This window comes from Colobus angolensis, unplaced genomic scaffold (genome assembly GCF_000951035.1).
Source record: "Colobus angolensis palliatus isolate OR3802 unplaced genomic scaffold, Cang.pa_1.0 Scaffold80, whole genome shotgun sequence".
In the NCBI taxonomy this organism is placed as follows: Eukaryota; Metazoa; Chordata; class Mammalia; order Primates; family Cercopithecidae; genus Colobus; species Colobus angolensis.
Window position 1 is genome coordinate 6,035,621 of NW_012121821.1, and position 22,397 is coordinate 6,058,017.

The 22,397-nt window shown below is 40.4% G+C and overlaps 1 protein-coding gene across 2 annotated transcripts; it reads left to right on the forward strand.

The window, feature by feature from the left end:
• Positions 1-5,419: 5,419 nt before the first annotated feature.
• CCT2 (chaperonin containing TCP1, subunit 2 (beta)) lies at positions 5,420-21,450 on the forward strand. 2 transcript variants are annotated; one of them, XM_011929304.1, is made up of 16 exons: positions 5,420-5,627; positions 6,325-6,399; positions 6,806-6,871; positions 7,566-7,677; positions 7,987-8,063; positions 8,206-8,318; positions 9,100-9,302; positions 11,651-11,751; positions 12,605-12,732; positions 13,139-13,242; positions 16,826-16,945; positions 17,309-17,437; positions 17,638-17,741; positions 17,986-18,085; positions 19,761-19,902; positions 21,177-21,450. In XM_011929304.1, the coding sequence occupies exons 1-16, from the start codon at positions 5,463-5,465 to the stop codon at positions 21,205-21,207; spliced, it is 1,770 nt and encodes a 589-aa protein (XP_011784694.1). In that variant the 5' UTR covers positions 5,420-5,462; the 3' UTR covers positions 21,208-21,450. The 2 variants fall into 2 exon arrangements, with proteins under 2 accessions (XP_011784694.1, XP_011784695.1); XM_011929305.1 differs by lacking the exon at positions 5,420-5,627 and adding an exon at positions 5,765-6,065.
• The last annotated feature ends 947 nt before the right edge of the window (positions 21,451-22,397 follow it).

A 22,397-nucleotide genomic window follows, 5' to 3' on the forward strand; every position in this document is an offset into this window, starting at 1 on the left:
ACTTAAAGTTTTATTGTATTTATATTTCACATACTACTTGAAACTTCATGACATTTTCTTTCCTAGTCTCGTATCAGTGCCTCCGTTTTCAAAATGAACATATCATCAAAATGAAATTGTAACTATGACAGGCTATCTCACAGTTTTATCTGTGTGATCATTCCAAATAGTAGTTCTCAGCTCTGGGACTTCAAACCTGTTTTTAGCCACTGAGTGACATTGCAAAACCTTAGTTGAGTACAGGTCAAGACGAAAATTATTTAAACAATGAAGGAGATGGACATGTCCCAAATGATCTATGTAACTGGCATGATAAAGACACAAAGGAAGGGCATCCAACTCAGCCTAGGGGTGGAGGTTTTCAAGCAAAGCTTCTTGGAGGGGGTGATCCCTGAGGTGTTTTGTTTAAAGTCTTTGTAGCTTAGAGAGGATGTCTTAGGGAGAAGGGATAGCATGTGCAAAGGCACAGAGGTATAGAAAGATCATGACATTCAGTGGTTGCAAGATGTTCCAAATGACTAAGCGCATGGAGAGCAAAGGCAGGCTTGGGGGATACAGGAGAAAGGACAAATAAGAAACAGATCACAGAATCCTAAGGAGCTTTTGTTTAGGTGAGAGAACTTGAAGGATTTTAAACACCAGAAAAATAATAGTTTAGACAGATTACTCTGACAACATGGATATCTGAAGGGCACAGTATTTTATTTTTTTTTTTATTTTTTGAGACAGAGTCTCGCTCTGTTGCCCAGGTTGGATGGAGTGCAGTGGCGCAGTCTCGGCTCACTGCAAGCTCCGCCTCCCAGGTTCATGCCATTCACAAAGCACCCTAAAATTTAGTGGCTTAAAGCAGTAATCATTTTATATCTCAAGTTGCTATAGATCGGGATGTGCAGGGCACAGCAGAGATGACTCATCTCATATGATGTCTGGAGGCCTGGCTTCCTCACATGTTTTGTGCCTCAGCTAGTATGGTTCAAGCAGCTGAGGGCTGGCTAGACCAGTTCCACTAGGTCATGTCTGGAACTTCTAGCTGTCAGCTGTGCTCCTTAGTTTTCCTCCATGTAGTCTTGGGTTTTTCTTCATGTCATCTTCTTACATGGCAGCTTAGGGTTCCCAAGAGCACAAAAGTGGAAGCTGCTAGGCTTTCTTGAGGCCTAGGCCCAGAACTGGCACAATGTCAATTCTGTTCTATTTTGTTGAATTACAGTGGCTCATATAAAAGCATGAACATCAAAAGTGTAGTTTATTCAGGGCCACCAATGTAACAGAGGACCTAAAGGAGGAAGAATTAACACCTCTGATTGATAAGGGGAATGACAGAAATGGAGGGGTCAAAGATGACCCCAGTTGTCTGGTTTGGGTGACTGAGATGGTTGATGGTCTCAGTTCACTGAGATTTAAAATATATTTGGGGGCTAGGCATGGTGGCTCACTCCTGTAACCCCAACACTTTGGGAGGCTGAGGAGGGTGGATCACTTCAGCCCAGAAGTTTGAGACCAGCCTGGGCAACATGGTGAAAACCTGTTACTATGAAAAAATACAAGAATCAACTGGCATGGTGGTGTGTGCTTGTAGTCCCAGCTACTCAAGAGACTGAGGCAGGAGGGCAGATTAAGCCTGGGAGGTTGAGGCTGCAATGAACTGTGATCGTGCCACTGTGGTCCAGCCTGGGCAACATAATGAGACCCTGTTTTGTTTTTGTTTTTTTAAGTGCTACTTTAAGTGTGCTCCACAGACTGGTTCCTGTGTACAAATTATCATGGTCTGCAACACGAGAATTATCAAATCTTCTAACCTCCCTACTACCCAAACACTAGGTGTCTGGATCAACCCAACTCAATGCGACTCTGGATTCCTGGTCCTTTATTTGGTTTCCTTCCAGGTATTCTAAGTGTTCCTGAGGAATGTTGACAAGTCCCATAACTGTTCTGGTGGTTGTTTGCCTCTTCGGCTAGTTATTTCACTCCAGATAATGCATCTCCCCTTGCTCCCAAATCACCTCTAGCCATCAAATCATGGTATGCTACAGTGCTTTCCTACTTCCATATCATGCCAAGCATACCCACACTCGGCTACTATACTTAACAAAGTCTATTAGAAGACTTGGGACATAATGATAACAATAGCTAAACTAAACAGGCACTGTTCTAAGCTATTTAATCTTTGTGATGATTATCTGCATTTTACACAAAAGGAAACTGAGGCACAGAGAGATTATATAACTGGAAGCTGACCAGTTAACAAAAAGCCAACTCACAGAAAGCCAAATTATACCAAGGGGAAGAGAGGAGGACACAGGGTCATAGAGAGGAGAGGGGCACAAAGACTTTGAGGGAGGAAGAAGGGTTAACTAAAATAAGCCAAGATCAAGGGACTTGAGAGTAGAGGACAGAAGAAGAGCCAGGAGAAAGTTGCACAACGTGTTTAATCACAGAAACATGGATTCCCAAGGTCTCACTACCTCCATAGGCCCTGTAACCTATCTAATACAAATTACTATAAAATGTATAAATAGACTGGGCGCAGTGGCTTCCACCTGTAATTCCAGCACTTTGAGAGGCCAAGGTGGGCGCAGACTGCATGAACTCAGGAGTTCAAGACCAGCCTGAGAAACATGGCGAAACCCCATCTCCACCAAAAATACAAAAAATTAGCCGGTGTGGTGGCGCATACCTGTATTCCCAGCTACTCGTGAGACAGGTAGGAGGATCGCTTGAAGCCAGGAGGCAGAGGCTGCAGTGAGTGGAGATTGCGCCACTGCACTCCAGCGTGGGTGACAGAGTAAGACCCTGTCTCAATTAAAAAAAAAAAAAATTGGTCAGGCGTGGTGGCTCATGCCTGTAATCCCAGCACTTTGAGAGGCTGAGGTGGGCAGATTGCTTGAGGTCAGAAGTTTGAGACCAGCCTCGCCAACATGGTTAAACCCTGTCTATACTAAAAACACAAAAATTAGCCAGCCGTGGTGGTGCATGCCTGTAGCCCCAGTTATTTGGGAGGCTGAGGCAGGAGAATTGCTTGAACCTAGGAGGCGGAGGTTGCAGTGAACTGAGATCATGCCACTGCACTCCAGCCTGAGCGACAGAGTGAAACTCCGTCTCAAAAAAAAAAAAAAAAAAAGTATAAACAGCTAAAAGAGACAGTTTTTGGTAAGCTAGCACATTGATCATGCTCTGAATGGCCTTCAATGAACTGATTTAAAGAGCCTGTGAAACCCACCCAAGGCTACAAAGCCAGCATGTAAAATGGTTGAAATTCAAACTCATATAATCTGGGTCTAGAAGCTGAGTGTTTAGCCTCTGGGTGTAGAGGTGTCATCAAAGGAGGGGGAAGTAGGAAAGGAGGAAGGATCAAAAGATGCAATGGAGAAAGGACACATTTCCAGGGGTCCCATCATAGGGTCTCTTCCTGGCTGCCTCTAGCCTCAGTTCCACAAGGTGGCAGGGCCTGCCTCCTTCTCCCCATCCAAATGCCTCTGGCTACATTCAAAGCCCAGCAGGGAGCAATCATTGGTTTCCCCATCACACACAGTCTCAGGCTTGCCTACTAGAAGACATAGTAAATATCTCCAGGTATGCCATTTTGCCCACAATAAAAACAACCTTTTTCAATACTGTGCAGGCATCTTAGTTTTTCACTGTGAAATCTTCTCATTCCAGAATGCGATTTGGGGTCGGCCTAGGAAAGTACATTTCCTGAAAGAAGACCAAGTTTTCCTACAAAGAACAGAAAATTCTTGGGAGATTTAAAAAAACAATTTGTTCAGCCTGAACTCCCCCTTTTCACGTTGGACCTGAGGAATACTGTAAACCAGGGTCAGCAAACTTTTTCTGTAAAGAATTAGATAATAAATGTTTTAGCTTTTGTGGGCCCACACAACCTGTTGTGACTATTCAACTCTGCCACATAACTCTGCTCTTGTATTGTGACAGAGTAAATATGCATGGGTATGCCCATGGAGTCCAACGAAGCTTTACCGACACTGAAATATTAATTTCACAGAATTTTCATGTGTCAGGAAATTTTTTATTTCTTTCAACCACTTAAAAATGTAAAAACTATTCTTAGCTCTCAGGCCATACAAAAACAGTTGGCAGGCTGGGTTTGACTCCTCACAGCTTGCCAACCCCTGGTGGAAATCAACCCACTTAAAGGAAATCTGAAGGGTAGAAACAACTAAAAATTGAAAATTCCGGTTAATGTTAGCAATGTCAAAAATCCAGGAGACCCCAGCTATTCAGGAGACTGAGACAGGAAGATTGCTTGAGCCCAGGAGTTCCAGGCCAGCCTGGGCAACATGTGAGACCCCGTCTCTAAAACAAAACGAAACAGAAAAAGAAAAATCCAGGAGCTTGGTTTTTTTTGTTTGTTTTTTATTTTTTAGACAGAGTCTCGCTCTGTTGTCCAGGCTGGAGTGCAGTGGTGTGATCTCGGCTCACTGCAACCTCTGCCTCCCGGGTTCAAGCAATTCTCCTGCCTCAGCCTCCTGAGTAGTTGGGATTATGGGCATGCGCACACCACGCCCGGCTAATTTTTGTATTTTCAGTAGAGATGGGGTTTCACCTTGTTGGCCAGGCTGGTCTCCAACTCCTGACCTCAGGTGATCTGCCCGCCTCGGCCTCCCGAAGTGCTGGGATTACAGGCGTGAGCCACTGCGCCCTGCTGAGGAGCTTGTTAAGTGATCAAAGGGAGAAGACAGGGTATCAGTAGATGACAGAAAAATTTTTTAGAGAACAAATTTTGCTTTAGACATCCGTCAACTTAAAGAAAGTAGAAAACTGTCTATAATAAACTGAAATATTTGGGACTGATCTTGATGTCTGCCAAAACATGTAAAAGTGTCAAGATCAGTCCCAAATATTTCAGTTTATTATAAACGAAGACTAGTAAGTCGTCTCTACTATTGGAGGAAAAAAAAAGAGACTGAAATGCAAAAATTCCTGAAAATGAGTAAATAGGGCAAAGATAAAATACTATAAATGTTTCTGTCAATTCACAAGACCTTACCTGGGCAGTCAACGTCCAGTTAGAAATAACGTTTGAAAATTCAGTAAGAGAAAAGTAAGTCTTCTTCTGTAATACTCAGTAAATAATGTTTAAAATTAACATAGCAATAATATTATCTGGGAATACGATAGTAAATAGCTCCCCCAAAAAACTGAAAAAGTTGAAAGCAGTTTTCCTGGAGACAGGAAGTGGTGAGGTGGGTAAATTATGGTTTCATTATTGGCACATAACACTTTGAACTGTGTACATGTGTGATTTTAATACAAATGTTTAAAGATTAAATTTAAGAAAACAAAGTGTGAGCAAGAACTCCATTGCTATGGCAACCCGTGCGGCAGCCGCCTCTTTGTTCTTCGGTTGTTCCTCTCTCAACCGCCCCATTCCTAGTCCTCGACCGGCGGCCACGCCCCCTCCAGTGTGACAGGCTGCGTTTCCGGCCCGTGGGGCTCCAATCAAAATGGGACGCCTGCTGGCGGTAACGGCAAGCCGGAGGGACGCGAAGGCCGGGGCCCCGCCCCCGACAGGAGGGTGTGTGACGTCACTTCCGGCTTCCTTGTGTCTGCTGGCCGTGAGCACGAGCTGTGAGGGGATTCAGTTGTGTGCAGAACTCCTCGGAACTATGGTGAGTCTGACCCCCCTGTCTCTTGCCCTGCCCCTGCTCCGCCGTGCTCTTGCCACCCCACTGCTTCCTCTGTCCTGCTGGGGTTGTAGGCTCCGTTTCTGGCTCTCCAGCCCGCCGCACATGGTGCGAGCTGTGGGGCGTGCGGCCTGTGCCAGGCCAGCCGGTGGAGCCCACCACGAGGGGGAGGAGACGACCGCAAAGCCAGCGTCTCCTTCTGCCCAGGTCTTTGCATAGTCCCGGGAGCCCAGGCCCGCGCCTCACCCCCAGCGAAGAAATTTCTAGTGTGGGACCCGCTCCGCCCTCCCTCTAGGGGCGGAGCCTGGAGCGGCGGGGCCGGAGCAACCCGAGGGTGGAAGATGGAGGCCGCGTTCCATCGCCCGCATGGCAAAAAACCCCTCCCTGCTTCATTATTAGTTCAAGATCGTCTTGAGTCTATCCGTAGGTAACTGTCAGTCTCGCTGGTGTATAGTTTATACTCCTGGGGCCTTGTAAATCCGAAAACCCATGTTGCTCTCCTACAAGTTCCTCTCTCCCACTTAAATGCCTTCTCCGATCGTGGAAGCTTCATTTGTTTGAAAACATTATTGTAAATGAGTTGTCTCTTAGATATCCACTTGTAAGACAAGTGGAAGGCACCTCAGTGTATGTGTTAGAGTATTGGTACTTAAACGAAATGCCTCTTGGTTTTCTTTTTTAGGCGTCCCTTTCCCTTGCACCTGTTAACATCTTCAAGGCAGGAGCTGATGAAGAGAGAGCAGAGACAGCTCGCCTGGTAAGCCTTGTTCTAACCTTTGTTTTAAAGATAAAACTGGAGGCCAGGTGCGGTGGCTCACTCCTGTAATCCCAGTACTTTGGGAGGCCGAGGTAGGCAGATGAACTGAGGCCAGAAGTTCGAGACCACCCTGGCCAACATGGTGAAATCCCGTTTCTACTAAAAATACAAAAATTGGCCGGGCGTGGTGACGGGCGCCTGTAATCCCAGCTACTCGGGAGCCTCAGGTAGGAAGATCGCTTGAACCCAGGAGGCGGAGGTTGCAGTGGGCTGAGATCACACCATTGCACTCCAGCCTGGGCGACAGAGCGAGACTCTGCCTCAAAAAAAAAAAAGTATTTAAGGATAAAACTGTACTTGAAGACGGTAAAGTTGATTCTGATAATCTCCTTGGTTTTTACTCCAGACTTCTTTTATTGGTGCCATCGCCATTGGAGACTTGGTAAAGAGCACCTTGGGACCCAAAGGCATGGTAAGAAAAATAGAAAAGTTTTATGTTTTAATATTGTTTTAGAGCCCTTAGTGGAAATATAATTAATAACAAACATTTTAAAATGCTTTTTAATCTTTAGAACGTTTAATTATAAAAGACAAGTATGTTCTTAGTAAAAATCAGAGTCCCCAGAATCACCATCCCCAATCCCATGCCCCTCCTCAGTGACAAGTAGTGTTATAATTTGCATGTACTACTACTAATTTTCTGTTTATGTTGAATTATGTGTACTTTATTATGTATTTTATACTCATGTAACAGATACTGTTTTATAAAACATAGATACTATTTATCAGTACTGTTTTGTAGCTTGGTCTTTTAAATTCCTTTCAGTGTAAGTAGATAATACTGCCTCTTTAACTGTCAAATATTATCCTGTACCTTAATTATTTTATAATTTAATTATGGCTGTACTGATAGTTTCTTTCCACTGTTTTTGCAGTTAACAGTGTTGAAACAAACACTAGCGTCTCCCTGTGCTTCTGATGTTTCTAGGGGTAGATACCACGGTTTGGTTAACATGGTGTTTGTATTGAAAACATTTGATGAATGGATACCACAAAATAGCCATCCAGGGTGTTAGTACACTAGCACTGTATGAGAATACTGATTGATCCATGCATTCTTCAAGATGTACTTATATCTTAACTTGAACCAATTATGTTCCCTTTAGGACAAAATTCTTCTAAGCAGCGGACGAGATGCCTCTCTTATGGTAACCAATGATGGTGCCACTATTCTAAAAAACATTGGTGTTGACAATCCAGCAGCTAAAGTTTTAGTTGGTAAGTCTGAATATACTTTTTCACCAACCTAATAATACTATTGGTTAACATTTTTGAAATACCTTTATAAATAGGCTGTGTTGACCAATTGTACTGTCAATTGATGTCCACTGGGTTTTAATTATCATTGTTAAAATACAAGCTTCAGGAGTGCCGTATATTGGTGGTAAAACTGTTGCATTTCAGACCTCAGAGTTCCAAAGAATTTGTTGTATGAGGAACCGTGATAAGTTTAGATTGGTAGTGAATATTTTTGGAGAATTCAGTAAGCAAAGAAGCAATTTTGAGTTAACTAATTTCTTTTTCTAGATATGTCAAGGGTTCAAGATGATGAAGTTGGTGATGGCACTACCTCTGTTACCGTTTTAGCAGCAGAATTATTAAGGGTAAGAGCAACTGAGCAACTCTGTTTTTCCTACTGTTTTTGAGTATCAGAGGTAATCAAGTCCTTACTTCCTCCATCTTTACTGTTGAGGAGTGCTTAATAATTTTCTATTTATAACTTTTATTTTATAACTTTATTAATAGGAAGCAGAATCTTTAATTGCAAAAAAGATTCATCCACAGACCATCATAGCAGGTTGGAGAGAAGCCACAAAGGCTGCAAGAGAGGCGCTGTTGAGTTCTGCAGTCGATCATGGGTTGGTACACCAAAGTACTACTGTTCTAAACATTTAGTGTTCTTTCATAACATGCTTAATGCAGGTAGAAAAATTGTCTTCCTTGAAACCAGTCCCTGGTGCCAAAAAGGTTGGGGACCACCGTTTTAAGGCACTTTTACTAATTTTCCCATTCGCAACTGTATAATATTACTTGTTTTTCACATTCTTTTTATTTATTTATTTATTTTGAGATGGAGTCTCGCTCTTAGAGTTGCCCAGGATGGAGTGCAGTGGTGTGATTTTGGCTGACTGCGACCTCTGCCTCCTGGGTTCAAGCGATTCTCTTGCCTCAGCTTCCCAAGTAGCTGGGACTACAGGCCTGTGCCACCATACCCACCTAATTTTGTATTTTTAGTGTAGATGGAGTTTCACCATGTTGTTCAGGCTGGTCTTGAACTGACCTCAAGTGATCACCCTCCTCAGTCTCCCAGAGTGCTAGGATTACAGGCTACCCTCCTCAGTCTCCCAAAGTGCTAGGATTACAGGCGTGAGCCACTGTGCCCGGCCATTTCTCACATTCTTGCCAATATTAGATTTTTGCTCGCTTGTGTGCCCCATCCCCCCGCCCCCGGTTTTTGGCATTTTGCCAGTTTGGTAGGGGAAATAATTTGTGTTTCTTGATTATTGCTGAGGTTTAATTCTTTTCTTATAGCTTACAAACTTGACTAGTTAGGGTAAAATTATCTATTGACATGAATATCTAGATAAATTTTGAAAAGTAAAGTAAGGTTAATATGTGTATTTGGTTGGTTTTATTTAGTTCCGATGAAGTAAAATTCCGTCAAGATTTAATGAATATTGCGGGCACGACATTATCCTCAAAACTTCTTACTCATCACAAAGACCACTTTACAAAGTTAGCTGTAGAAGCAGTTCTCAGACTGAAAGGCTCTGGCAACCTCGAGGCAATTCATATTATCAAGAAGCTAGGAGGAAGTTTGGCAGATTCCTATTTAGATGAAGGTATGTATGAATGTCAGATACAAGAAGCTTTGATTAGATGCTGAGGGCTGAATACTGAGTGAATTCTGTTTTGGGACCAGTGACACTTTACAAAGCCAGTGAACTTGAATTTAAGGATATACCATATGTGCAACCATTTTTGTCATTTCATTGACTGTACTCCTCTTCCCACACTATTCCAGCATTGTTGATGATCTCTAGAGTTTACTTAACTACCATGAAGTTATTTGCAGTCTCTGATAAAGAGGAAATGTAGTTTTCTTTTGCTAGAAATCATTTATTCTCAAATGGTACTTTTACCAGGATTATATGTGTATTCTCCAGGAAGGGTCTGGGTCAGTCATATCATTGTGTTAGCTGGTTGTCGAGGATGTACAGTTGACCATTGAACAACATGGGTTTGAACTATGTAGGTTTACTTAACACAGGTTTTTTCAATAAATATAGTCAGCCCTTTGTGTCCGTGGTTTGCGCATGTGCAATCGAATGTGGTTGGAAAATGCAGTATTTGCAGGATTTGAAACCCATGTATATAGCAGGCCAACTTTTCAAATCTACTGGTTCCAGTCAGCCTGGAACTTAAGTATATGTGGATTTTGGTGTGTGTGGGCATCTTGGAACTAGTATCCCTTGTATACTGGGGGATGACTAGTTTTTTTAGAAAAGAATTAAAAAAAATTAACAAGTAATTTATGTATGTTTATAGGGCAAGAGGATCTAGTTCTTAAAGAGTGGTAAATGAGACGTAACAAGTACTGTTTTCTTAGTAGTACATTTTTGTTTATAGAGTGAAGTTTTCCAGATCATCTTCACGTTGAATTTACTTCACAAAATGACCTGTCAAAAAGTATAGGCATTCTCGTATAGAGAAGGAAAAAAAAGAATTAGATGGTGCTTTACAACTTCTGCTTTTACCAGTGGTTTGGAGTCCTGGTTTTGGTGTATGTTATAGGTCTTGATTTATTTTAAGAGAATGTCATGATTCTGAAAATACTCTTGGTTAAGTTTATATACAAGAGCTGTGTAGCATTTCTTTTTTTTTTTTTCGAGATGGAGTCTGGCTGTGTCACCCAGGCTGGAGTGCAGCAGCATGATGTCGCCTCACTGCAACCTCTGCCTCCTCAGTTCAAGCAATTCTCCTGCCTCAGCCTCCCAAGTAGCTGGGATTAGAGGCGTGTGCCACCATGCCTGGCTAATTTTTTTTGCATTTTTGGTGGAGACTGGTTATTGCCGTGTTGGCCAGGCTGGTCTGGAACTCCTGACCTAAGGTGATCCACCTGCCTCAGCCTCCCAAAGTGTTGGGATTACAGGCGTGAGCCACCACGCCTGGCTGCTGTGTAGCATTTCTAATAGAAGCATTAAAACAAGAATAGTAGCACAAGCAGCACCATTCTTGAATCTCTGCTGTGTACTAGGAATTGTAATAGGAACTTTAGTCATTTAGTTATCATGACCTGGTGAAGGAGGATTAGGTTCACTTGAATAGAGTAGAAAACCCAAGATAAAGGTGGCTTCGTAAGAGAAAAGTTTCTAACATAACCAAAAAAGGCCTGGAGAGGTAGGTGGTACTGGGTTTGTATGATGGTTCCAAAGCAACAGGACTAGGCTGGTAACTAGCACCTCTGCCACTGGTTACATTCCTGTTTTACAAATTAGCATCTCTGGCTGGATAATTTGTCCAAGGTTATATAGCCAGCAGCAGGGGCATGATTGGGGTCAGGTTTATCTGACTCCATTGTCCATGGTTTTTTGCTTTTACCACTAGCCTCAATACCTGAATCTTCAGTTTTTCTCTTATGGTGGTGATTGCAAGCTAATAAAAGTGGACTTAACCTATTGTCTTTATTTTGCAACCCATACAGATGTGGGTGTAGTATATATCTGAAACAAAAGTTTCAAAATACTGTTTAATTTTACTGTCTGTACTGTGTTCTCATATTTCCTGTTTCATATATTATTTTTTAAGTAACCCATTAAATGAATTTTGTAATAACTCTTCTAGTGGGATGCTTTATACCAGGAGTGTCCAAGGAAGAGAATACAGTCATGGGTTCCTAGTTTCTGTTTCTGGTTGGGCCAATAAAGCCCCTTCCTCATCCCTCTTTTCTTATCACTAGAGACAGAAGCTAAAATCCATGGCTTTCAGGCGCTAAAAGCCTAAAACAAAGCAAAACAACAACAGAATAAGGTGGGTTGTACAAGCTTGCTTTTATACCTTCTAAGAGCTTGGTAAATTGGACTTAAATAGCCTCTTTGAAATAGTGATATGATAAAGCAGACAACTTTATAAGACTTACTAAGGCTGCTTTGAAGTATTAAATATGATACTGTTCTTATATTTATTGTAGGCTTTCTGTTGGATAAAAAAATTGGAGTAAATCAACCAAAACGAATTGAAAATGCTAAAATTCTTATTGCAAATACTGGTATGGATACAGACAAAATAAAGGTATGTAACTGTACTTTTTAAAAATTCAAATTGCTGGCCAGGCGGAGTAGGGTAATCTCGTCTCACTGCAACTTCCACCCCCCGGGTTCCTAGCAGTTTGGGAGGCCGAGGTGGTGGATCATCTGAGGTCAGAAGTTTGAGACCAGCCTGACCAACATGGAGAAACCTTGTCTCTACTAAAAAAAAAAAAAATACAAAATTAGCTGGGCGTGGTGGCGCATGTCTGTAATCCCAGCTACTTGGGAGGCTGAGGCAGGAGAATCACTTGAACCCAGGAGATCGTGCCATTGCACTCGAGCTTGGGCAACAAGAGTGAAACTCCATCTCAAAAGTCTCAAAAAAAAAAAAAAAGGAAAGAAAAATTGCTGGCTTCTATAAACTCAGGAATCAATTGCACTAAAAAGCTTGGGATAGGTGTCTATTGTATATATACACATGTATATACTTTATACTTTTTGATATATACATTAGTAAAAATGTTGAGATAATGCTGTGGGACTCTTTAAAAAGAGTAATGAGGACTGGCATGGTGGTTCACGTCTGTAATCCCAGCACTTTGGGAGGCCAGACGGGCGGATCACAAGGTCAGGAGTTCGAGGCCAGCCTGTCCAGTATGAGATAGTGAAACCCCATTCTACTAAAAATACAAAAATTACCTGGGCGTGGTGGCACACACCTGTAATCCCAACCACTTGGAAGGCTGAGGCAGGAGAATCACTTGAACCCCGGGGGGTGGAGGTTGCAGTGAGCCGAGATTGCCCCACTGCACTCCAGCCTGAGCAACAGAGCGAGACTCAATCTCAAAAAAAAAGTAATGGAACTGATGCTCTCTTTATGCTTTTCTTTGTCTTAGATATTTGGTTCCCGGGTAAGAGTTGATTCTACAGCAAAGGTTGCAGAAATAGAACATGCGGAAAAGGAAAAAATGAAGGAGAAAGTTGAACGTATTCTTAAGCATGGAATAAATTGCTTTATTAACAGGTCTGTGCTTGTAAGAAAGGATTTTTTTCTATGAAAGTTTAAGGAATACTTTATATTTACTTATGTTGAATTAATGATTTATTACTTAGGAACTGCCTTACATAACTTCACCTAAATTATGGATTTTCATAATCTGTAAACTGTGATTTATGCTCACTTACAGTGGCCAGAATTATGGGATTGATTTATACAGTTACTATAATAAAGAACACCTGTTTTCAATGCTAGTAGTGGATGCATTAGTACTGTAATTGATAAATTCTAATTATACAGGTAAGAAATGCAATCTTGTTCTAATGTGCATTTCTTTTACTTGTGTGGTAAAAATGTTTACTTGTTTTTTAGTCTAATGTAGTTTATTTTGTAATAGTTTTGAGCATAATGTTTTCATGTATTTTATTTACAGGCAATTAATTTATAATTATCCTGAACAGCTCTTTGGTGCTGCTGGTGTCATGGCTATTGAGCATGCAGATTTTGCAGGTGTAGAACGCCTAGCTCTTGTCACAGGTATGGAAAAAAGGTATTGGTTTCTAACAAACACAATAGTCACTCTTGGATTTATTATTTGTTACCATATGCAACTCACTGTTAAGAAAATAAAGGAAGGAGTCCCTTTAAGGAGTTTAGAATTTCAACAGTTATTCTGAAATCTATACTCTTGGATATCTTTAATTTAGATATGCAGATACATTACATTTACTATACCAAATTATATACCACATTTGCTGTAGGTATAGATTTCTTTCATTGTGTCACTGTTTTAAGGGTAGATTTTTGGCTGGGTGCAGTGGCTTGTGCCTGTAATCCCAGCACTTTTGGGAGGCCGAGGCAGCCAGATTTTGAGCTTGAGCTCAGGAATTTCAGACCAACCTGGGCAACATGGCGAAACCCCATCCCTACAAAAAAAAAAAAAAAAAAAAAAATTGGCCAGGTGTAGTGGCGAGTGCCTGTGATCCTAACCACTTGATAGGCTGAGGGATGAGACTCTCTTGAGCCTGGGAGGCAGAGGCTGCAGTCATGGCGATCGTGCCACTGCGCTCCAGCCTTGGCGACAGAGTGAGACCCTGTCTCAACAACAACAACAAAAAGATATATTTTTTCTCACAAACCTGTAAGACCATTGTTAAAATCTGAACAAACGAGAGCTTTAAAAAGTCTTGTCTGTTTTTTATTTATCTAGTTTGTTCATTTGTTTTTATTGCCAAGTAAGTAGCTGAATGCTTTGTGTCCTTCGTAGTAGTACAGTTATAATGGTAACCTTTATTGAACACTTACTGTATGCTGAAGAGTGGGTCAAGTACTGAAACATTACTTCTGTTAATTTTTTTAAGTTTCTGGAAGTAATAAAGGTTAGCATAAGTGAAACAGTCAACATTGTATAATGGAAATTAGTATACCTCAATACCCTTTAATAGAAGTATGAGTGATATAATTCCAGTTGTGTCAAATAGAAACTGTGTTTGTAAATCAGACATGTCTGTCTACATCAAAATGACATAAGAGTTCAGGCTGGTTGCAGTGGCTCATTCTTGTAATCCCAGTGCTTTGAGAGGCCAAGGCAGAAAGATTGCTTGAAGCCCGTAGTTCAAGACCAGCCTGGGCAGTATAGTAAGACTGTCTCTACAAAAAATTAGCCAGGCGTGGTGTCACATGCCTGTAGTCGTCTACTTGGGAGGTTGGGGCAGGAGATCTCTTCAGCCCATAAGTTCATGGCTGCAGTGAGCTATGATTACATCACTGCACTCCATCCTAAGTGACAGAGCAAGACCCTGTCTTTAAATTAAAAAAAAAAAAAAAATGTAGCTTGTTTGCTCTTTATTGTGGTAACAGTTTAAAAATTTTTGTTGATTAAATTTTTATGGATTTAGGGGTATAAGTATAGTTAATGGTTTTCATAGTAAGCCCTCTAAGCCCTAGAAGACTAAGTTTAACAGATTTTTCTAGATTTTAGGTCCTTGAAAATGAATGAATAGGTTGGAAAGTGGGTTTGGGAATGGGAATTAAGGAGAACTGGAGACGTGGGTTATGAGTTGTGATGTCAGTAGGGCTGCCACACGGTTTGGAACTGCCATGATTATTAGAAGAAATTTAGTGTACTAACCTTTGGAGAGTGGACTTGGTCTCATCCCAGAATGATCTCTTAAGACATTTTTTTAAATCATTTGAGAAGCATAGTCTTCCTCTAACCAAGAGACATTTTCTTCTAATTACTTGAAGTGGGTTTACCTGCTTTAAAGTTCTTTAGGAGCCGCTGCATACTTGATGCTTTAAGGCGACAAATAAACAAAATTTAAGATGCTCATGTTTATGTAATTTGTTCTTTAGTTCCACAAAATAAAGATGTAAGAGGCTGGGTGCGATGGCTCACGCCTGTAATCCCAGCAGGAGGCCTAAGTATGCGGATCACAAGGTCTGGAGTTTGAGACCAGCCTGGCCAATATGGTGAAACCCTGTCTCTACTAAAAATACAAAAATTAGCCAGGCGTGGTGGTGGGCGCCTGTAGTCCCAGCTGCTTGGGAGGCTGAGGCAGGAGAATCACTTGGACCCAGGAAATGGAGGTTGAAGTGAGCTGAGATTGGCGCCACTGCACTCCGGCCTGGGTGGCAGAGCAAGACTCCATCTCAAAAAAAAAAAGATGTAAGAAGTAAATGGTAATAATACATTGATGGGATAAACGTATCGTAAAGTCTTGACATGAAATTACTATGTATACCCGGAAGAATGTTTATTTAAAGTACACCAACTATATGTCTATGAAGTTGACCACATGGTGGCTCCCATCCTTAAAAGCTCAGTAGTTGTCAAAGGTGTTTGATGACATTGGTTCTTGCAGGTGTCGTTAAATGTCTTGAGCTGGACATGGTGGCATGTGCCAGTAGTTTCATCCGTTCAAGAGACTGAGGCAGAAAGATTGCTTATGCCCAGGAGGTTGGGGCTGTAGTGTGCTATGATGGTGCCTGGTGAACAGTCATTGCTCTCCAGTCTAGGCAACATAGTAAGACACTGTCTCTTTAAAAAGAAAGAAACAAAGCCTTACATGTAGAAGGATGAAGTGAAAAGTTTCATAAGCGAAGTTAGTGTTATTTTTGGATATGACATCTGAAATATCTGTTGTATCTCACATCTAGAACACAAAGCAGTCTCAGAATTTTCTCAGCCAGAAGTAAAAAGAACTTTATACAAATTATGAGTATAAATTAGTAGTTTAGAAGACCAGAGTCTTTATGAATTTATTGTAAAATAAATAATAGGGCATTGACAGATTTATCAGTAAGGAATAGGAAGAGAAGGGTTGATTGATAATATATGCAATTCACATTATGAAAAGAGTAGTCAGCTAGAGAAAAGAATTTTGAAATGGAAACCTGACTTGCTTAGTTAGGAAATAGGGAATGAAGTGACTGACCTATTCAGTTTACAGCATGGAAGATGGAGGGAAAATAGGAATAGAAATGAGACATAAGGACTAAAATTAATTTGTTCTTATTAAATTTGGTCTGGGAAATTCTTAGTATGCATTTCTTTTTTTTTAGGCCTTAGGACATTTCATTTGTGATAGAGATACCAGGTGATTATTAAGCAGTTCATGAAGTGTATAGTGGTTGACATACGGGACAAATATTTTCATGTCTTGTGCTGGGAATTGTATCATGAGGGCTTAGTCTTATAGATTGGATTCAGAAGAGAATCTGAATTTCAACTCAAAAGTAACTGCTTTAAGACTCAGTTTAACCTTTGGGAGGTAGTATTGTATAGTGTGTGCTTATAGATCTGAAGCCAGACTGCTTGGGTTTGAACCCCAGCTTTTTATGTTCATCCTAGTTGGGTAACTTTGGATAGGAAAGTAAACCTCTTGGCCTCATTTTTATCATGTGTGAAATGGATAGTAATGGAGCCTATCCAAGAGGATTGTTTTAAAGATTAAATAATTAGTCAATATGAAGTATTTAAAAAGAGTGCTTGGTATATAATAAGCAGTCAATCTTCAAAATGTTAAACACATCACCTATCATTATCCATTACTGCTTATTAGAAAACAGGAATTTTCAGCCTGCTGTGCATTTAACTAATAAATGTTTATGTTTATAGGTGGTGAAATTGCCTCTACCTTTGATCACCCAGAACTGGTGAAGCTTGGAAGTTGCAAACTTATCGAGGAAGTCATGATTGGAGAAGACAAACTCATTCACTTTTCTGGGGTTGCCCTTGGTGAGTGATTATGTAGATCCTGGTTAAGGTGTCTAAATTCTTGCTAGGCTCTGTTGAAGTAAAGGTTATTGTAATTATTATAATAGTATATCTTACAAGTCTTAACTCTTCAGAAGCATGATACATATTTTGTTTCAGTCTCTTGAGGTCACCCTCATATTACCATGTCTTTGTGAAAAGTGCATGTTCAACATAGTTTTTTTCCTTGATAACTTAGAACCATTATGAACCTTGATAGTTGGAGAATGTATAATACAGGAAGACAGATCAACTTTCAGAACCCAGTAATATAACCAACACCTGTATAAATAATAGAAGGCAAACTTTTTGTCCCTAAGTGGTCACTGTGACTTTTAATTTTAGGTGAGGCTTGTACCATTGTTTTGCGTGGTGCCACTCAACAAATTTTAGACGAAGCAGAAAGATCTTTGCATGACGCTCTTTGTGTTCTTGCGCAAACTGTAAAGGACTCTAGAACAGTTTATGGAGGAGGTAAGCATTTAGAAAATGTTGAATATATTTTTATTTCTTGAAGTACAATATAAGTCATAAGTGGTTTTAATGGTTCTTTTAGAAACTTTATATTGCCTTTGCACTAAATTTTAAAATGCTTGGCATATCTTAAAGTCAGTAATTCAGTATCTTGGAGACAACTAAGTATTACAATATTTTGTTGGAAATTTAATCTATAGGCTGTTCTGAGATGTTGATGGCTCATGCTGTGACACAGCTTGCCAATAGAACACCAGGGAAAGAAGCTGTTGCAATGGAGTCTTACGCTAAAGCACTGAGAATGGTAAGTTAATCAGAATTAGAGATCTGAACTTAAGTTTTGTGGTTATTGATAGTTTTAAAATGAGTAGAAAATAAACTGGTTAATACTGCTTTTAAATTTAATTCTGGAGTTTTTCTTCTTCGTGAGCAGTAATTGAAGCAGATTTTACATTGTTTCTAAATGCATAATTTTAAAAAGCTATCCTAGTTAGGAGTAAATCAGTGGTTCTTAGAGTGAGTATTTACTTGTTTTCTTCATTTCATAGTTGCCAACCATCATAGCTGACAATGCAGGCTATGACAGTGCAGACCTGGTGGCACAGCTCAGGGCTGCTCACAGTGAAGGCAATACCACTGCTGGACTGGGTAAGCAATCAAAGGGAACTTTGTGGCCGTTGTTAAAAGTAACTCTTTTCACCGGCTCTTTTTTTCTTTTGGAACATAAAGAGTTAACAATAACCATATAAAAGACTCTTCTGCTTTGTCCTCGTAACCATTATATGTGCTGGGAAAATGTGTGTGACTTTATACGCTCAGCATTTCCCAAACTTTGTTATTCCGTCAGACATATAAAACTGATTAGAAGATTTGTAACTTTTTGGTATATAATGACTATAGGATTTAAATATAAACAATACTTACATTCTGGAAAATAACATAAACTATTATGTTGCTTATACAATCAGTATTAACTCCTAATTTCATAGTAAACTTATTGCGAGATAATCTTGAGTACAGATCACAGATCTCCAGTCCATAGATAAAAAATTAAATCAAATTTAATTCATATTGAAAAACTTTTTGACAAGCTGTGCTGGATATTATAGAGTAGTCTTAAGAAGATAGATAATCCTGTCATTGAACAAGAGGGAGCACTGGTTAAATTTGTGAGAAAATGAAGCAGGATTCTCACAAGAAGAGAAGTTGGGTAGATGACTTCTGAATTTTCTTCCATTTGTTTTTTTTTTTTTTTTTGAGGCAGAGTCTCGCTGTGTCTCCCAGGCTGGAGTGCAGTGGCCGGATCCCAGCTCACTGCAAGCTCCGCCTCCTGGGTTTACACCATTCTCCTGCCTCAGCCTCTCAAGTAGCTGGGACTACAGGCGCCCGCCACCTCGCCCGGCTAGTTTTTTTGTATTTTTTTAGTAGAGACGGGGTTTCACCGTGTTATCCAGGATGGTCTCAATCTCCTGACCCTGTGATCCGCCCGACTCGGCCTCCCAAAGTGCTGAGATTATAGGCTTGAGCCACCGCGCCTGGCCCCCATTTGTTTTTCATTATTTGACGTTGTTTTCTAATTAATATGGGTGACCAGTAGTTGACATTATTATTATTATTATTATTATTATTATAATTATTACTACTGAGACAGTGGTCTTGCTGTTCCCCAGGCTGGAGTGCAGTGGCACCATTATAATTCACTGTGGCCTTGAACCCCTGGCTCAAGCAGTTCTCCTTCCTCAGCCTTCCAAGTAGTTAGGGCACATGCCACAATGCCTGACTAAATTATTTTTATTTCTTAAGAGATGGGGGCGATCTCACTATGTTGTTCAGGCTGGCCTCAAGCAGTCCTCCTGCCTCAGCCTCCCAAAATGTTAGGATTATAGGTGTGAGCCACTGAGCCTGGCCCCTTTTGTTTTATTTGTTTATGTTTTGAGATAGAGTTTTGCTCATGTTGCCCAGGCTGGAGTGCAATGGCATGATCTCAGCTCACTGCTACCTCTGCCTCCCAGGTTCAAGTGATTCTCCTGCCTCAGCCTCCTGAGTAGCTGGGATTACAGGTGCCCACCACCATGCCCGGCTAATTTTTATATTTTTAGTAGAGACGGGGTTTTACCATGTTTGCCAGGCCAGTCTCCAGCTTCTGATCACAGGTGATCTAAAGGCTTTCTTTGAGCTCATTTGTAGGCGTGTCCACCTACTGAATAAAGTAGTTGGGTGTCCTAATTTTATTAATAACAGGATTAATTTTTATTATAAATCATTAGAGATGTTTTGATACTTTAGTTAAAACTACTTTTTAGTAAACATTTTTTCTTTGCAGATATGAGGGAAGGCACCATTGGAGATATGGCTATCCTGGGTATAACAGAAAGTTTTCAAGTGAAGCGACAGGTTCTTCTGAGTGCAGCTGAAGCAGCAGAGGTGATTCTGCGTGTGGACAACATCATCAAAGCAGCACCCAGGTACCCTAACACTTTTCTCAGAAAAAATTATTAACAGCAAAACAAAAAAATTAGGGAGATATATTTATTTTATAATGAGAGTTAATGAAAAGCAGAGACAGTTTTGCCTGGATAAAAGTATTATGTAAGTTATTTAAAATATCACAACTCTTAACACTTAAGCCAGAAAACTTTAAGAGGATGGGCAGCTGAGGTAGCTCTTAGGATTGAAAAGGCACAGAAAGAGCCATGCTTGGAAAGGTCAAGTACTGAGGACAATAGATGCTGTGATGCTTTCTGTTGTCTTTAAACAGAATTATAGCAAAAGGAAACTGAGTTCTGTAAATAAAGTGTTCTGATTAGGGGCAATGTCATATAGCCATACCTACTCCCAGAAATCTTCACAATAAGTCAATACCCTCAGCCACAATTGAAATACACTTAAAAAATGTATAATACCTTGTTTGGTCTGATACTGTTTTAGAGATTAGGTATCTTTTATTAGCAAATTCTGAGTAATTTGCAGTAAAGAAACTTAATTTTGTTTAACCCAGCCTTCCAAACTTACCAGACCATGGGCTTTTTCATGTACCTTATTAATCTCCAGAGGACTTGTTTTTCAGATCAGTGCCCTGTGACAGCTGCTTCATAACTCTTTTGACAGTGGTTAGCATCCTAGTCCCCCCGTAAGCTACTAAGGTTGAAAAGTTTATCTCTTTATATGATCCCTGTATAATGCTGTACTCTTTGATCTGTTCTTAAGCTTCTTCAGCTTCTCTTAACTATTATGTTTGCCTCTAAAAGCAGTGTTTCTCAAGCTTTAGATCCTTGAACAAGCATTAAGTAAAAATTTACTAGTACCCTTATCCCATCTTTCCAAAAGATTGTTCTATGCCCCCTTATTGTATGGTCACCAAAGAATAAAAGATGAGAATAAAAGGTGCTGCTTCTTGGGGGTGTCTGCAGAGTCCCAAAGCAGAACAGTCTTGATGTGCTAGGGCATCACATGGAGAGGGGCTGAGTGGCTAGCTCAGTCTCGCTTAAAGCCAGCAGTCCCATTGCTGTGTAACCCATTAGTCCATGACATAACCTGGTCACCTCTTAAAAGTCCAACTTCCAATACTGCCACATTGGGAATTCAGTTTCAATGTGAGTTTTATAGGGGACACACGTGCAAACCATTGCGGAGTTGTAACAGCTTTAGTACAGGATTCTAGCTGTGTTTGTATTTAGTATAGTACTTTGGATAAAATCATGCTGATTTTTCACTATTGACTTTTTTCTTTCTTTCATAGGAAACGTGTCCCTGATCACCACCCCTGTTAAGCATTCCCACATGCTGTTGATCTTTGGACCAGTTTCTAGCAAAATTGTGTTTGAAAGGTAGTCTCTTAAAGAAGACTGTGGAATCTGTTTATTGGTGCCCATTGTATCCTTAAGTTTGGCTATTTAGCTGACCTTCTCTTTAACATAGGTCTAATTTATTTGCCGTGTCATTTTCCATACAAATCAGTTGATTTAAAAGTTCATTTCTCATACTGTGCATTAAAATAAACATTTAAACAATTACTTGGTTCTTATGTCTTATATATGTGTATTCTGTTTGAACTCTACTTAATGGAAATTAATGATTATTTTAAATATGGCATTTTCCAGCTTAATTAATGATTGGCCATCTACATTTTTGAAATAATTATCTTGATTAATATAAGCCCAAGTTAAGTGTGATAAACACACCATATATTAATCTTTTGGTTTTGTTGCTGAGCTGTAAGAACCCTCAATTATGGCCAGGCGTGGTGGCTCATGCCTGTAGTCCTAATATTGGGAGGCCACGACAGGTGGATCACTTGAGGTCAGGAGTTTAAGACCAGCCTGGGCAACATGGTGAAACCCCATCTCTACTAAAAATACAAAAATTAGCTGGCCATGGTGGTTGGCACCTGTAATCCCAGTTACTTGGGAGGCTGAGGCAGGAGAATCACTTGATCCTGTGGGGCAGAGGTTGCAGTGAGCCAAGATTGCACCACTGCACTCCAGCCTGCGTGACAGTGAGACTCCCATCTCAAAAAATATATATAAATTTTATTACCCATTTAATTTTGTTTAGTGAAAATGCCATAAACTAGTACTCATTTAATTTTGTGTAGTCCAGATGCTGTCTCTTGCATTGGAAAAAATTACAATGGTTTCTGTGATGTGATTTTTTTTTTCTTTTTTTTGAGACGGAGTCTCGCTCTGTCCCCCAGACTAGAGTGCAGTGTGACGTGATCTCGGCTCACTGCAACCTCCACCTGTTAGCTTCATATGATTCTCCTGCCTCAGCCTTTCTAGTAGGTGGGATTGCACGGTAATCCGCCACCATGCCTGGCTAATTTTTGTATTTTTAGTAGAGATGGGGTTTTGCCATGTTGGCCAGGCTAGTCTCTATGTTATTTGATGTTTTTATGCTTGAAAAAGTCATATTAAATGTTGCAAGATGATGTGCTCTAAGTACTTTTTTTTTTTTTTTTTAA

What these genes read in the sequence shown, in the direction of transcription:
- CCT2 (XM_011929304.1), top strand. Translation starts at nt 5,463, where the DNA reads ATGGGACGCCTGCTGGCGGTAACGGCAAGCCGGAGGGACGCGAAGGCC. An exon ending in ATAAATTGCTTTATTAACAG is followed by an intron (nt 12,733 to 13,138) that starts GTCTGTGCTTGT and finishes TTTTATTTACAG; the next exon opens with GCAATTAATTTATAATTATC. An exon ending in TAGAACAGTTTATGGAGGAG is followed by an intron (nt 17,438 to 17,637) that starts GTAAGCATTTAG and finishes TTTAATCTATAG; the next exon opens with GCTGTTCTGAGATGTTGATG.